We start from the raw sequence: 14,988 nt of genomic DNA on the forward strand, positions 1-14,988 counted from the left end.
AACTTTAAGAAAAGCTCAAAAGCGGCTCATCATTTAATATGCTAGGTTACATGTTCCGGTTACATGTTCCATCTTAAAAATGGCTTGGTTACTTGGAATCGTAAACATGGCACCCATCATTTTTCTGTGACCATGCACTGGATTACATGAATAAGTCATCCAACCAAGCAAAAATAAACCAAAACATGACATACTCAGGAGGGAGAGAGAGAGAGAGAGAGAGAGAGAGAACCCTGGAGCATTACAAACCAGAAAAATTGGTTTGCATTAATGGTGCTTGTATTAGTTTGCACCAGTGCTTCACATGTGCGTAAAAAGAAAGCGATCAAATATGAACCAAAATATATTTGATCAAAATAGGAGTGTCCAGTGGATGCTTTGAGATAAGAGCGCGCCTTAATTATAAAGCTCATACATGTAATGATGAAGAAAAAGATAAGTATAGGCAACAAAGGGTGTGTGTGACTAAAAGCACCTCAGCAAAACCCAACAAAAAAAGGGTCATCCAAGCCCTGCTAAACTGATGTGACTTGGGGCTTTTGTAATTTATCTTCTTTATACAGCAACCGCCTCTTGTTTGAACCATATCCTTGATACTGGTATATAATGCTGTAAAGACACTGCCGCAGGCACATTACCTCAAATGTTTCTATAAACCTCAAATCTGTTATCCTAGATTTCACACCAGCGAAATGTTGATACTCCTCAAACACAGATGACAAACACCAATTCTGAAATTTTCTCAGGCAACCAACAAGACAACCTGTCCGATGCTGCAGGAAAAAAAAAAAAGAATATACTGTTAATTTTTTTCTCTTGTTTCTTGGGTCAAATAAAAGAAGGTTAAACCCTTCAAAAGAGATCTTCCGAGAACATAAAAGAAGAATGATGAGAAGATGTGACATGTACCAATAGAACAGATTCCTCTTTAAAAAGCCAATAGAGTAAGAGTTGATACAAACAACTAAGCAATCTTTTCATAAACTATTAACCGGTAGGAGACCAAAGGGGTGGGCTGAAGTCATCTGATAACAATCCTTTAACAGCAGAGCCCCCAAGTAACGAAGGTAATAGTAATGACAGCAAAATGAAATAGAATAGTTCTTTATTTGTTAATTAATTAATTTTTTCCATGGAAGGAATAACTAACAATAGGCTAATGCAGAAGTTGAACAGAGGAGAAAATTCCTCTTAGAAAATAAAATAATGAAAGCAGGACCAACCATATAGTAATTTTTATTGAAATTCCTCCAGAGGGTCAATTTGATCAATGAAGAACGAACCGGTTGCAAAATCAAATTTAGAAGAGATATCATTTTGATAGTAATGTCTCTCTATGCTGCTACAACAGAAATTTTTGCCTAGATTAATAAGTTACTTGTATGAATACTGATCACAATAACTTCCCACTAGTTAACTTATTTTTAATATGGATCATTACTACTGGCTAACAAAGACACAATTTCAAGAGATGGAAAACTAAAAAATAGATGTGAACCACACCTTTCCACGCTTACAATGGATCAAAACTGGATGATTTCTCACATCTGGAAACGCCCAAAAAAAAAAAAAAAAAAAAAAAAAAGGAGAGTAAGAAATACAAAATCAAATGGCGTACTGAAACAAGGATCTAAATAATTATAATGAAAATTTAATTTAAAATTTTTCAGATCATAATCCACTACCAATTAAGACTTTCAGAGCCTCCATGATAGTATCCTTGGGAATAGATACACAAGGCTCCTGCAAATGCAATGGTTATACGCAAATTAGCAATATAGTTAACAAAGAAAAACTATTCCCATATTCCACCAGATGACATTAGCATCCATAGTATTCTAAATGCAACATAGAATAAAAAACAGACAATTCACTAACTATGCTTTCTGTATCTTTATTGGAAATCTTCCAATATTTACACAGCAAAAGCTTTATTTTCAATAACAAGAAATTTCAAATTACTATCCATGGATAAGTTTCCTAACAGCCAGACTATAAGTGGAAATAGTAATCCATACTAACAGCTGTGACAATCTGTGGTGACCGCCTCTAGAAAGAGTCACAATCTTAATTCTTCTGAGAACTATTATACTTAGCAATTAAAAAAAAAAAAAAAAAAGGCCTGATATAAAAGCATGGTTAGATAACTAAAATTAAATTAGTATAACCCTGAAACTTCAGCACACAGCACACAGCACATAAAGCTGCACATTTAGAAAAGTTATTAAATAACCATCATGAACTGCATTCCTGTTTTTTTCTCAGGGTAAAAACATAAAGCTCCTTTTATTTTTCTTGGTCATACACTAACATTAATTGACAAATACTTAGCCACTCAATATATGATTTTTTATATTTGATAAGTCACTTGATAAATATATGATTAAGTGGAAAGATTCCAGAAAATCAAAATAGAATGATGATTTCCAAGATATGCTTACACCAAATCTCCCCCTTAGACTATAACTGCTATTTTGTTGTTTTTTGTAATTACTATTTTATATATGAGACCACTACAACTAACAGTCCACAACCATAATCTCTGACTTCTAATACTTAAAAAGACACATCGACAAATGTTTCTATTTTAACTTTTTTTTTTTTTTTTTGCCAACAAAAATATTCCAAGTCAAATTATTCCTCCTCTTTTTCCTTTTTTTTTTTTTTTTTTTCAGTAGCAGCCAACTAACAATACATTATTAAGTTCATATAACCTTTCAAAAAGACCATCTAATAAAGATCAATAAAGTCTAAACTAATTATTAAGTTCAAAAAAAGAATCTTGGGACAAAATCCTTTAGATATTTTTCTTAAAATAATTGTCAAGGGCAAATTCCAGCATGAAATTCCCTCTAAAAAAAAAAAAAAAGAATGGCAGCATGAAATCGATAATTAACTATAGTGCATATTACAAAATTTTCAGCATTGTAAAAAAAGTCTACAACTAATATGTAAGTTAAATACCAAAAGAATAACACAAAATTCCAAATCGAACGCATCCATACATCAACATTTGCACAATTAATATATTGACATTAAACAAATTTTGCATATTGATATTACAACAAATAATTCCAACTTCGTAAAACACACACACTTTTCACCAAAGAAATTTGAGAGATTATACCGTCTTGCCCTCAATTCCAAACTGAAAGAGCCGAATATTCCGAGACTGAAGAAACTCCAAGTTCTCTTCTGGGTAAGGCTCTGGACACAAATATCTGCTCCATGTTCCAATCACACAAGTCAAAACTCTTTCTTGCAAAAGACACTAACACATCACCCCATGTTTGTTTCTCGAGTAAGTTCAAGAAAAACTTTATTTTCTTCAAAGACATTAACAATAACAACCTCTGCCTAACCAAAAAAAATTAAGATTGTGTATTCTTTACTTCTTTTTCTTTATTTTTTTCTCAAACTTTTTCTAAGTGACCAAAAAATCTCGAAATTCTCTTTTCTTTCACGTCAAAATTTCCTATCAACAAAACAAATCCCAAGAAATTCTACAAACATCGAAATTCTGTTTTGTTTCCCATCAAAATTTCCTATCAACCAATCAGACACCAGAAAATCGAAATTTTTAAACAGAATTATTATTATTATTATTTTTTTTGTTTAAAACGTAAATCCGAAGCAAAAAAGAAAATAAAAGAAAGAGAAAAAGAAATTATCAATAAAAATTTTCTTATGAAACAAAGAAACCCTTCAGAAACAACGTTAAAAACTCAACATTGGATACATAGATATAGAGAAGAAGAAAAAAAAAAAAAAAAGAGAACATACATGATGGATCGAAGATTAAGGGTATCAAGGAAAGGAAAATTGTGAGGTTGAGGAAAGCCCGATCTGAAAATGGCGTCCTCCACCATTGAGAAATTCGACGGAGGCAGCAATACCACGTCGCTCTCTTCCTCTTCCACTATTAGTCCCATATCGTTTTCTTCCTCTAACAAATCGAAAGAAACGGAGAACCCAAAAACAAAAATTGATGGGTTTCTAAAATCTAACTAATGTGAATGCAGGTTAGAGAAATTGAAGAAGAAATATAAAGGAAGAAGAAACAAAAAAGAAGTCATGGTTGGTTTTGGTTTGAAAGATGGAGAAACAACGCCGTTGTTTGTTAGGATTCTCCTCACTTTCTGTTTCGGATTCCAACTCTCTTCGCTTTCTTTGTGTTTGTGTTTGTGTTTGTGTTTCTGTTTCTGTGTGCGTGTCATTAAATATTGTTACGTGCCTCTCACTGGCCGCTACATTTTTTTTTTTATAGAATTTTTTTGAACATTAATTAATTATTTTTTGTTTTTTGTTTTTTTATAACAAGTGGGAAAGCAGGGGTCAGACCAATCAAGAAGCTCGTGCCTCTGTGGGCAGTTTGTAATGTTTATTGTTTGTTGTTGGAGATTCTAGTCTTTTACCCTAAATTTTTAAAAAATTTAGCAATATGTCTTTTTTTCGAAACTATATAGGGATATGCCCCTGTTTCGATATTCGATTACCTTAAAATCAAGTTTCATTAAAATACTCGATTTGTAAAAAATCGAGTTATTTCAAATAAAACTAAAAAAAAAAAAAAAAAGCATGGAACTCGATTCTAGGGAAGTCGAGTTCTAAAACGCCGCTATAGAGTTTTAAAACGTCACTATAGGGCTTAAAAACGCCACTATAGGGCCCCTTGAACTTGGTATGGGGACTTATAAAAATTTTTTGCAGGAAAACGCCACTATAGGGCTCTAAAACGTTACTATAGGGCTTAAAAACGTCACTATAGAGCCTAAAAACATCACTATAGGGCACCCAGAACAAAGCGATTACACTTATAAAAATTTTTGCATAAAAACGCCGCTATAGGGCCTTAGAACGTCACTATAGGGCTTAAAAACGCCACTATAGGGCACCCTGAATATGGGCCAATCACGCTTCTAAAAAAATTTGCAGGAAAATGCCGCTATAGGGTTTTAAAACGTCACTATAGGGCTTAAAAACGCCACTATAGGGCTCCCTAAATATAGAGCAATCACACTTATAAAAAAATTTTTTGCATGGAACTCGATTTACTGAAACTCGAGTTCCATGGAAATTTTTTTTTCTTTTATATTTTTTTTAAAGTTTGATTAGGCATAACTCGATTTTCTTCAAATCGAGTATCGAAACAGGAGCACGCTCCTATATAGTTTGCAAACAGGGGCATGTTGCTAATTTTTTTCAAAATTAGGGGTAAAATGCCAGAATCCTCGTTTGTTGTTAGTATAATATCTATCCTACTAACCAAAAAAATAAAAAAATAATAATTTAATTTTCTTAGCTTATAGAAAAACTTTTTTTTTTGAGAAAATATAGAAAAACACTTTTGATTGTTTTTTTTTTTCATATAGTAGAATTTTAAAGAGTAAAGTTTCCTTATAAACGGTTGTTTTGACCAATTCTTACTAGTTTTCATTAAGTATACCCTAACATTACTTTTTTGAAGTATCAATAATCAATCACCACATTAGCAATTTGTAAAAACTTTTGTATTTCTAGCATTTTCTAAATTTAAATTCTTAAATGATGGATTTATTTAAAGTAAATAATCTTATCTTAATTAATAAGATATTGAAAAATAATTTATCTAAGATAGAATTTTATTTAGCCTAATGTATATGTGTATGAAGCTCTTTTCTACAATGGTGGCTCTAGAAATTTTTTCCAAGTAGTCATATGAAACTTAAATTATACAAAATCTAATAAAAATATAAATATATTAACCCAAAAAAAAAATGCAAATACATTAAGTTTTACAATTTCCCTCTATAAGTTTTCTTATTTTAAAATTGTTGCATGTTAGTTTCATTATTAATTCAGCAAGTTACATCTCTTTCAAAATTTTAGTTCAATAAAAATTTTCTTAGACTTTTCCTATTTGTTTATAAGGGCCTAATATATTATTAAGGGAATCAAAGTTTAAGGATAAAAAGTTTGGTTGGTTACAAACTTAGTTGTAACCTTAGGCTACAACTCTCATTAAACAAATTAACATAGCTAAACATTTTAGAAATCTAATAGTTGAATTTTTTTTATAGAAATATCTAATAGTTGAATTGTACGGTCTTTATGTTTTCAAAACACATGTCAAATTTTATGTCAATTAGATGTTATTTACTATTTGATCCATAAGACTACTAAAACTCAAAATTTAAATATTTGATTGATGACATATCTATTGATCTTTGATCTTACTAAAAATTTTAAGCATGGAGGATATAAGAAAAAAATGTAATACAATTGTGGATTTGTCAAAATGCACATTCAATAAAATATATATATATATATATATATATATTAAATGGAGTTGAAACCTTAATTTACAACTAAGTTTGTTACCAAACTTTGTACAAAGTTTAATTACATTAGGCCTAAAAACATTTAGGTGGTCACAAAACCTTTTTTAAGGGTAAAAAAATCATAAATTTTTTAAAATTTATATATATAATATATATATATATATATTTTTTTTTTTAAGGTCAAGGTGGTCTTGTAACCGCCCTTAATTCAATGTGGAGCCACCCTTACCCTCCAACTAAGGGTGCGCGGTGGTAATAGAGTAATGGAGTTTTTAACTTAATTAAAATAACATTCTAATAATTCTAAGAAGATAAGTTAAGTAAACAATTATTTAGAGTATGTACTTGTAGAGGAGATGGAGAGAGAAAGGTTGAAAAGCTCTAAAGAGGAAAAGGATACACTAAGATGTAGCACAAAGAAATTCAAAGAAAGCCAGCACTTTGCTAGGGTAAATGAGAAGTCATAGATAGCAAAATTGAGTAACTATAAGGATAAGTTGGTAGGAGCAATCCCTGGTGCCTTCAAGCAAGCCTTTGGGTTTGAAAGCTTAATGCAGGAAGACTTAGAATCAGATACGGAAGAAGAAAATCCCCATGAAGGAAGTGCAAGGGTCTGCTTCTGAAAGGAAGAAAAAGCACGAATCAGAGCACCATGGCAACATGCACTCATCATCAAACCTTTTGGAAGGAAAGTTGGATTTTTATTCCTAAACTCCAAGATTCACAATATGTGGAATCTAGTAGGGAGAATGGAGTACATTAATTTGGGTCTTGATTACTTCCTAGTTAATTTCGAACTAGTTGAAGATGTGGAAAACATTCTCAAGGGAGGTCCATGGTTCGTTGGCCAACACTTTTTAGCTATTAGGCAATGGGAGCCGAAATTCAAAGCATCCTCGGCAACCTTCTCGTCGGTTGCAGTATGGGTAAGACTTCCTGAATTGCCAATCGAATTCTATGACCCAGCCTCACTCCTAAAGATAGGTAAAGCCATTGGGCTAGTCCTTCGTATTGATTCCCCACAGTTAATGGGGCCAGAGGCCAGTTTGCTCGTCTTTGTGTACAGGTCAATCTGGATAAACCCTTGATAAGAACTGTGTATCTTGGTAAACTAGCACAAAGCATGCAATATGAGGGCATCAGTACCCTCTACTTCTTGTGTGGGAGAATTGGACATAAATAGAGACATGCCCTTACCTCATTAGAGAGCCTGATAAAAAGATAGAGAAAGAACAAGAACAGAGTTCCAACTCAAAAGCCTTTGAAAACCCCCAGCATGGGATGAGTAAGATGAAGGAAAATTAGGAGAAGTATGGTGCTTGGATGGTGGTCACTAGACATAAGCCACTATGCAAGGCCAAAGCAAAGCCTCCGATGTATGAAGGAAGTGACTTGGCTGAGTCAACATTGTGGGTTGGTGTGATACCTACTCTTAGGGTAGTGGACCAAGAAAAGAAAGAGGGGAAAAGGAAAGCCAATCGCCTACAACCTATGGTGTCCCATAGGGAGGCTGAGAAGGCCACCATGTCTAATCTCGGGATATCTAGCTCTGGCAAGAGTTCTAAGGACTCTGAATATCATGGAAAATCTAATCAAAAGGCTAAAAAGGTAGTTAGGAACCAACGAGAGGGAGCGGGCCCTAGCAAGTCAAGTGGTTTGTTTGACTTTGGGGTTGGGCCAGCTTTTTAAGCGAGAATGGGCCTAACCAAACCCCTTTTTGTTTCTTCAGCCTAGCAAGCCCGTGTCCTAACCCTATAGTTCAGAAGAAGTCATCTTGGAAGTCAGCCCCAATGGAGAGAAGGGACAAGTGGGCGGTCTGCTAAAAAGGAAAAATCATTATGATGGGGTACAAGATGATTCAGTGGATACAGTGAGACCCAACAAAAATATAGTGGTGGTTCAAGCTAGAACTGATACTATCATGGAAGAACTTACTCCCTCTCATGGAGACAAGCGAGAAACTAGGGTTTTTGCCAATGAAGGAAAAAGCTTGGTGGATAACTTCAAACCCATAGTGGAGATTTCTCATGGATAGGTCGGTGATTCCGGTCCCTCTATTGATCAGCACCAGGTCATCAGCACCAAGATCAAGTGTGCAAACTTTGAAAAAATACCTATCAGAGGTAGAGAAAGAGTGGACCCAATCGGTGATCACAGTGAGGAAGATTCTCCAAGACAGACCTATAGAGTGCATGATGATGGGCAACCTCTATCGAGTGAAGCTCCTCCAGTTTGTAGAACTGGAGATCAATGGGACTATTCTCATTAAAGCATCTCAAGATACAATGGCAATAATCAAACACTCGACAACTTTGTTCCGTGGGAAACTTGAGTTGAAGATGGAGTTGATGGAAGCATAGAGGTGGAGGGACATTAAGGACTACTCCTCACTGACCCATTTTGATTTTGCATCTATCCCTTTTAAAATTATGAATATCCTAATATGGAACTGTAGGGGGCAATGAAACCCCAATTCAAGAAAACAATTATGGATTTGGTGGAATGGCATTCTCCGCTCTTGATGGTGATTACTTAAATAAGGCTCAGTGGGGCAAAAGATGATGAAATCATTGAACATCCCCTTTGATGGTGCAACAATGGCTGATACAATTGGCTTTGCTGGAGGCATTTGGTTGCTCTGGCGCTCTGACTTGGTGCAGGTGGATGTCTTGGCAACAATTGAACAAGAAATCCATGGTCTCATATGGATAAGATCTCAAACCTTTAATTGGCTTCTTAGTTCTATATATGCTAGTCCTAGGTTTGTTGAAAGATGTATTCTATGGGATAACTTGAAAATGTTAGCTTCTCTCCATAATCTTCTTTGGGCCCTCATGGGAGACTTAATGAAGTTTTGTCAAAAGAGGAAAAATTTGGGGGGGATATCCTATTAGCCAAAGAAGGGTAGGGGCCATCCTGGATTGTATGAATGGTTGTCATATGATGGACCTTGGCTTCTCTAGGCCAAAGTTCACTTGGTTAAACAGAAGAGAGATAGGTGACTTGATCTAGTGCAGGTTGGATAGATGTTAGGCCAATCTAGAGTGGAAAGAGTTCTTCAAATAAGCAAATGTCACTCATTTAGCTAGAGTCAACTCAAACCACTATCCACTCCTTCTAAACCTAAACCCAAATACGAGTTCATCAGCTAATAAACCTTTTAGGTTCCAATCTGTGTGGTTAAGCCATATGAATTTCCCTAATGTTGTGAGAGAAGTCTAGGTAGGACAGGAGGAAAACCTGGCTAGTGCTATATCAGGGTTTACCTTAAAAGCCCTAAGATGGAACAAAGATGTGTTTGGGAATGTCTTTGCTAAAAAAAAAAAAAAAAGGCAGATCATGGCAAGGCTATTGGGCATCCAAAAAGCACTGGCCAACAGACCTAGCTCCTTTTTTATCAACTTACAAGACCAACTTGCTAAAGAGTATAATCAAATCCTCCAATTAAAGAAGATTTGGGCCATGAGAGCTAGAACTAACTAGACCATCTTTGGGGAAAGAAACACTGCCTTCTTTCACATCTCTACCCTTACTAGAAGGAGTAAGAACAAAATTACGAGCATTCAGGATGGTGAAGGGAATTAGATTCATAATGTTGAGGAAGTAAAGGAGTTGTTTGTCTCAAAATTTAAAAACCTCTATCAGTCAGAGGAAGTTTTCTGCACTTTTGCTCACCCTTGGAACTCGAATTGATGTACCAAATTAAATGAGGAAGAAGCATCAGCTATGGCTCACATTCCTTCAAATGGGGACATTTGGTCTGCCCTCAATTCTATGAAACCATACAAAGCCCTTAGAGTAGATGGGTTGCATGTGTGTTTCTTCCAGAGGTTCTAACTAATAGTCGGTGAATCTATCAAGAAAGAGATGAAGAATATTTTAGAAAGTGAAAAAGTTCTTGAGTACCTGAACCAAACCCTTATTGTACTCATTCCCAAACAACTGGGACCTGAAATTGTTGGCCAATTCAGACACATAAGCCTTTGCAATACTATCTACAAAATGGTCTCCAAGATCCTTATCTGTAGAATCAGACCTTTCTTACCATCCCTTATCTCCCCAATGCAAGCAGCTTTCTTGAAAGGAAGGAGGAGTTTAGACAATGTGATAATTGCTCAAGAACTCATACACTCCCTGAAGAGTAGAAAAGGGAAGGATGGATGTATGGTGGTTAAAGTTGATTTGCAGAAAGTATATGATTGCTTGGAATGGAGTTTCATTAAGATGGTGTTGGAACACTTCAACTTCCCCAAAAACACCATAAATTTGATAATGAGTTGTATTGCTACAATATCAACATCAATTCTCTTTAATGGGAGTAAATTGGATCCCTTCCAACCTTCTAAGGGAATTAGGCAAGGTGACCCCTGTCCCCGCATTTATTTCTCCTCGGCATGAATTTTTGGCAGCCTAGATCACCAACATGTGTGAAGAGAAGAAGTGGGACAAGATCAAAGCATCCAGAAATGGACCAAGCTTCTCACATGTTTTCTTTGCTGATGACCTTATGCTTTTTACATAGGCAAATTCCAAGAACTAAGAAGCTAGAATTGAGGTGTTGGACAACTTCTATAACCTTGCTAGGTAGAAGGTGAGCCTAGGCAAATCTCTTATATACTTTTCCAACAATGTTACTAGAAGAAGGAAGAGAAACATATGCAAGAAGATGGGAATCAATACGACAAATGACCTGGGAAGATATTTGGGCTTTCCCCTCCTCCACAAGGGCAAGAATGGAAATGCTTTCAACTTTGTAGTGGAAAAAATTCAAGGCAAACTAGCAAGGTGGAAAACGAAGCTTTTGTCTAGAGTTGGAAGACTTGTTCTTGTCAAGGCAGCAGTTTCTCCCATAGCAGACTACTGCATGTAATGCCATGCTCTCCCTATTAAAGTGTGCAATGCCATTGACAAGACTATAAGAGACTTTCTATAGGGATCTACAGAAGAGAAGAGGAAGTTACACATAGTAAATTGGCAAATAGTAACCTTGCCAAAGGAACTGGGAGGACTTGGACTGTTCCAAATGAGGTATAGGAACCTTGCTTTATTGGCCAAGCTTTATTGGAGGTTAGCAAATGAGCATGAAGTCCCCTAGGCAAAAATGATTGTTGCCAAGTATTTGTCTCCTAGAAGATTGACGGGGGAGGGGAGAAGAATATGGGCTACCTGTAAAAGGAAGAGTTATGTATGTCCGAGGCCTAAAGTGGACAGTGAAAAATGGTGAATCAATCAGTTTCTAGAAGGATTTATGGCTGCCCATGGGTACTATTTGAAATCTTATAAAAGGCCCCCTAAACCGTGAGGAAGATCAGCTGAGAGTTCAACTTTGTTTTGACTCCAATAGTGAGTGGAACCCAATCCACATCTCCTTTGTTCTGATAGAACAAATTACCAATGCAATCAAAGTCACTCCATTCTCCCATGACCAAGATGCTGGGGATACACTCACTTGGGCTTTCTGTAAGGATGGCTACTTTTCCCTAAAGTCAGCCTACCTATTGGTAAGGGGCTTAAATCCCTTGAACCTGGATACTATGTCACTAGCATAGATATGGAAAACTGAAACTATTCCCCGTATCTAATTCTTTATTTGGTTATGCATGCATAACAATGTACCTACTGGGAAAGTGCTAGGTTCAAAGGGGTTAAGCCTCAATCCTTTATGTACTTTATGTCACAAGAGCAACGAGTCTATAGACCACCTTCATAGAGGTTATGCGGTAGGCCAAAAATTTTGGCAGAGTTTAAAGGTTCCCCATTGCCTTATGGAGTCCTTTAATCAAACAGTTGGGGTTTGGATTGAAGCCAACTGCAAGGCTGGAGTAGTTTCTAGCTTTCTGGGAATACCGTGGAAAATTCTATTCCTTATGGGAATCTGGAAATGGCTCCATGGAAACAATTTCGTTTTCAAAACTAGAATCATTGATAGGTCTATCCATATCCAATGTATCAAGAGTAGAGCTGAGTTCTTCTCCATTGGAACCAAGTGTAAAACCATTAGGCCTAAAAATACAGTCCTAGTGTCTTGGGAAAAACCACCTAAAGGATGGATGAAGCTAAACACTGATGGGTCGGCTCTAGGGAACCCTGGAAAAGCAGGGGGAGGAGGATTGATTCAAAACCACCATGGGGATTGGATAAGGGGCTACGCCAAAGCACTTGACAACACCAATAGCTTTATGGTAGAATTATGGGCTCTAAGGGATGGCCTAGCCATTGCTAAGGAGCTTGGTTTGAACAATTTAATTGTTGAGATGGATGCCTAAAGTGTAGTAATGCTTATGAACGTTAATTTTGTAAATTTGTTAATGGAACTCTTGTTAACTAACTACAGGAACCTATTGTAATCCTTCCCTAGCAAACGAATAGTCCACACCTTCTGTGAAGCTAAATAGTGCGCAGATGTGCTAGCCAAACTTGGGGCGAGATCTAATCCCTCTTTTATTGTCTTTCTGAACCCACCGCCCGTGGTGGCAAGCCTTTTGGCTTTTCTCAAAATTACTTTATGTTGTAATAGACTTGTCCATTCTTAGTTTTAATACAATCCTCATGGTTAACCAAAAAAAAAAAAAAAAAATTATTTAGAGTATTAAGTTTTAAGTATATGATGATATATGACCATGTGTTTTTAAAACCAAAGAATTTGGGTTGGCTGTTGTGCATCACCGGATCATGGTTTTGAAATCCGGACCGAATCGTACAGTCCAACCCGGTTAACTGTGAACCCCTCTTCTTTGCAGTTCTTTTAGCCTTAAGAACCTCTCTATGTAAGAAAAGCATGGACTCGTGCAAACTGCAGTTGAACCACACGGTTCTTAAAACCGTGAACAATTCTCACGGTTCCTTTTTTTTTAGCAAATATCGGTTGAAATTAAAGATTTGGCCGGCATGCAAACTGAGAAGAAGAAGATGACAAAGTAGGGGCTATGTGAAGTTGAAGCAGCAAGCTAGCAACCTAGCACAGATCGCCAGTCATGGCCTTCATCTTCGTCTTTTGCTTTTATTTCTTCTTCTTACTTCTTTTTCTCCTTCTTCTCTTTCTTCTTTCTGTCTCCACTGTCGTGGTTTCCGTTTCTCACCCTCTCTTTGTTTGTGCTTGTGTTGATTCTTTTGAATTTCATTTTTATGTTTCTAAGGCCCCTTCCCGTGACTTGCATTGGGTAAGAAGAAAACTTTTAATTTTTGAATTAAAGATGGCAAAATGTTTCAGCCATTAGATTTTTGCAATTGAGCCCGTGATGTGACTATTGATAGATTGATATGTGACAAACATTTGATGACAGTCAACCCAGCCCACCGGTGAATACAAAAGAAAAATCAAATTGAGTAAAACAACCCAAAAAAAAAAAAAAAAAATACGTATAAGTCCTTCACTAGTTATTGAGGACTTGGCATACTCAGGTGCACTCATTATTATATACAATTAAGTATATACTAATTATTAAATAATTATTTTAATTTAAAATTACCAAGTGTCCTTCTAATTCCTATATTATTACAATATTACTATCACTAGTTTAACTAATCAACATATAAATAAATAAAGAAATATTATATCTATGTATGCTTCGAATATGATATTTCTTATTTTTGTCATGGGAAAGTTATGATATGAAAAAAATAGATTTGAAAGATAGATTTCTATATTTAATTGGGTCATTTAATTTAATTTTTCTATTTATACTAATTTAATATATTCATTTATATTTAAATAATTATTAAATTAATTATGACGTCATCATGGTTCAACCCCGGTTCAACCTTAAAAACCTTGAACCTCTCCCTTTTATGATTCAATGAACGATCCGGGTTTGAAAACCATGCACCGGATCTTCTTTATTTATTTTTTATTTCACAACATTAATTGAATAGCTTTTGATAAATAAGTATTAACTTTTGTTTAGTTGTTTTTGGTAATAAAATTTTAATCAGAAAAGGATTTTAAATTTCTTGAACTTAGACAATGTAGTTTTAACTAATAAATTCAATTGTTCCAACAATTAATAAAATAAATAGAATTTTAGTTGGTGTAAAATTCTTAATTTATTGGAAATTAAAGGTCTTAACTAAACGAAACTTGTTTAATAATTAATGGGAGTATTGTCACCTCTAATGATAACTACACTTGACATAACTACAACTTTTAGAATCCAGTATGATTTGATGTTGTGTTTTTTAATATTTGTTTATATGCAACAATATTATGCTAACTTTTAAGTGGAGCTGGCGGCAAGAAAGTAAATACTGTAAGTACCATACCGAGGAAATATATGGTATAGGCTATTAAACCAGTACTAATATTACTCCAAAGTATACCCAAAAAAAAATACCAGGGTGTACTGGCTTGTACTAGCTATACCAGAGATATTTCGGGCAGTCTGGTTTGTTTTGGCGTTTCGATCAGTACATTCAAAATTTTTTATTAAAAAACATGTTATTTAAACTAATATATTGGTTAATATACTTAGGTTAGTATTTAGCCTTTCAAAATATGTGGGTTTTAAATTTTATGTTGAGAAACTCATACTCACATTAATAAATACAAACATATATATTTTTTATAGAAATATATTGTCATGCCCCGAACTCAAAAGCGTCCAAAACATGAGAAAAACATCTCAAAAGTACCTGTAGGTTTTTCCTTTTTGAAAATTCAATCCAAAATTCA

The 14,988-nt window shown here is 35.0% G+C and overlaps 1 protein-coding gene across 2 annotated transcripts; it reads right to left on the reverse strand.

Moving 5' to 3' along the window:
- Window positions 1–327: 327 nt before the first annotated feature.
- Window positions 328–4,229, reverse strand: LOC115991452 (tyrosine-protein phosphatase DSP5-like). 2 transcript variants are annotated; one of them, XM_031115148.1, is made up of 5 exons: window positions 3,784–4,225; window positions 3,128–3,221; window positions 1,686–1,743; window positions 1,504–1,547; window positions 328–773 (listed from the first exon to the last, which is right to left on the reverse strand). In XM_031115148.1, exons 1-5 carry the CDS (start codon window positions 3,930–3,932, stop codon window positions 516–518), a joined length of 603 nt encoding a protein of 200 aa, XP_030971008.1. In that variant the 5' UTR covers window positions 3,933–4,225; the 3' UTR covers window positions 328–515. The 2 variants fall into 2 exon arrangements, with proteins under 2 accessions (XP_030971008.1, XP_030971015.1); XM_031115155.1 differs by lacking the exons at window positions 1,504–1,547; window positions 1,686–1,743 and having other exon boundaries at window positions 3,784–4,229.
- Between the last annotated feature and the right edge of the window lie 10,759 nt (window positions 4,230–14,988).

This window comes from Quercus lobata, chromosome 1 (genome assembly GCF_001633185.2).
Source record: "Quercus lobata isolate SW786 chromosome 1, ValleyOak3.0 Primary Assembly, whole genome shotgun sequence".
Classification (NCBI taxonomy): domain Eukaryota; kingdom Viridiplantae; phylum Streptophyta; class Magnoliopsida; order Fagales; family Fagaceae; genus Quercus; species Quercus lobata.

Bases quoted from the DNA above. Each gene is read 5' to 3' on its own strand.
- LOC115991452 (XM_031115148.1), bottom strand. From the start codon at position 3,932: ATGGGACTAATAGTGGAAGAGGAAGAGAGCGACGTGGTATTGCTGCCT. The intron at 1,744-3,127 runs GTATAATCTCTC...TTGCATTTGCAG, and splicing joins TTGGAATTGAGGGCAAGACG to GAGCCTTGTGTATCTATTCC. The intron at 1,548-1,685 runs GTAGTGGATTAT...GGGCGTTTCCAG, and splicing joins GGCTCTGAAAGTCTTAATTG to ATGTGAGAAATCATCCAGTT.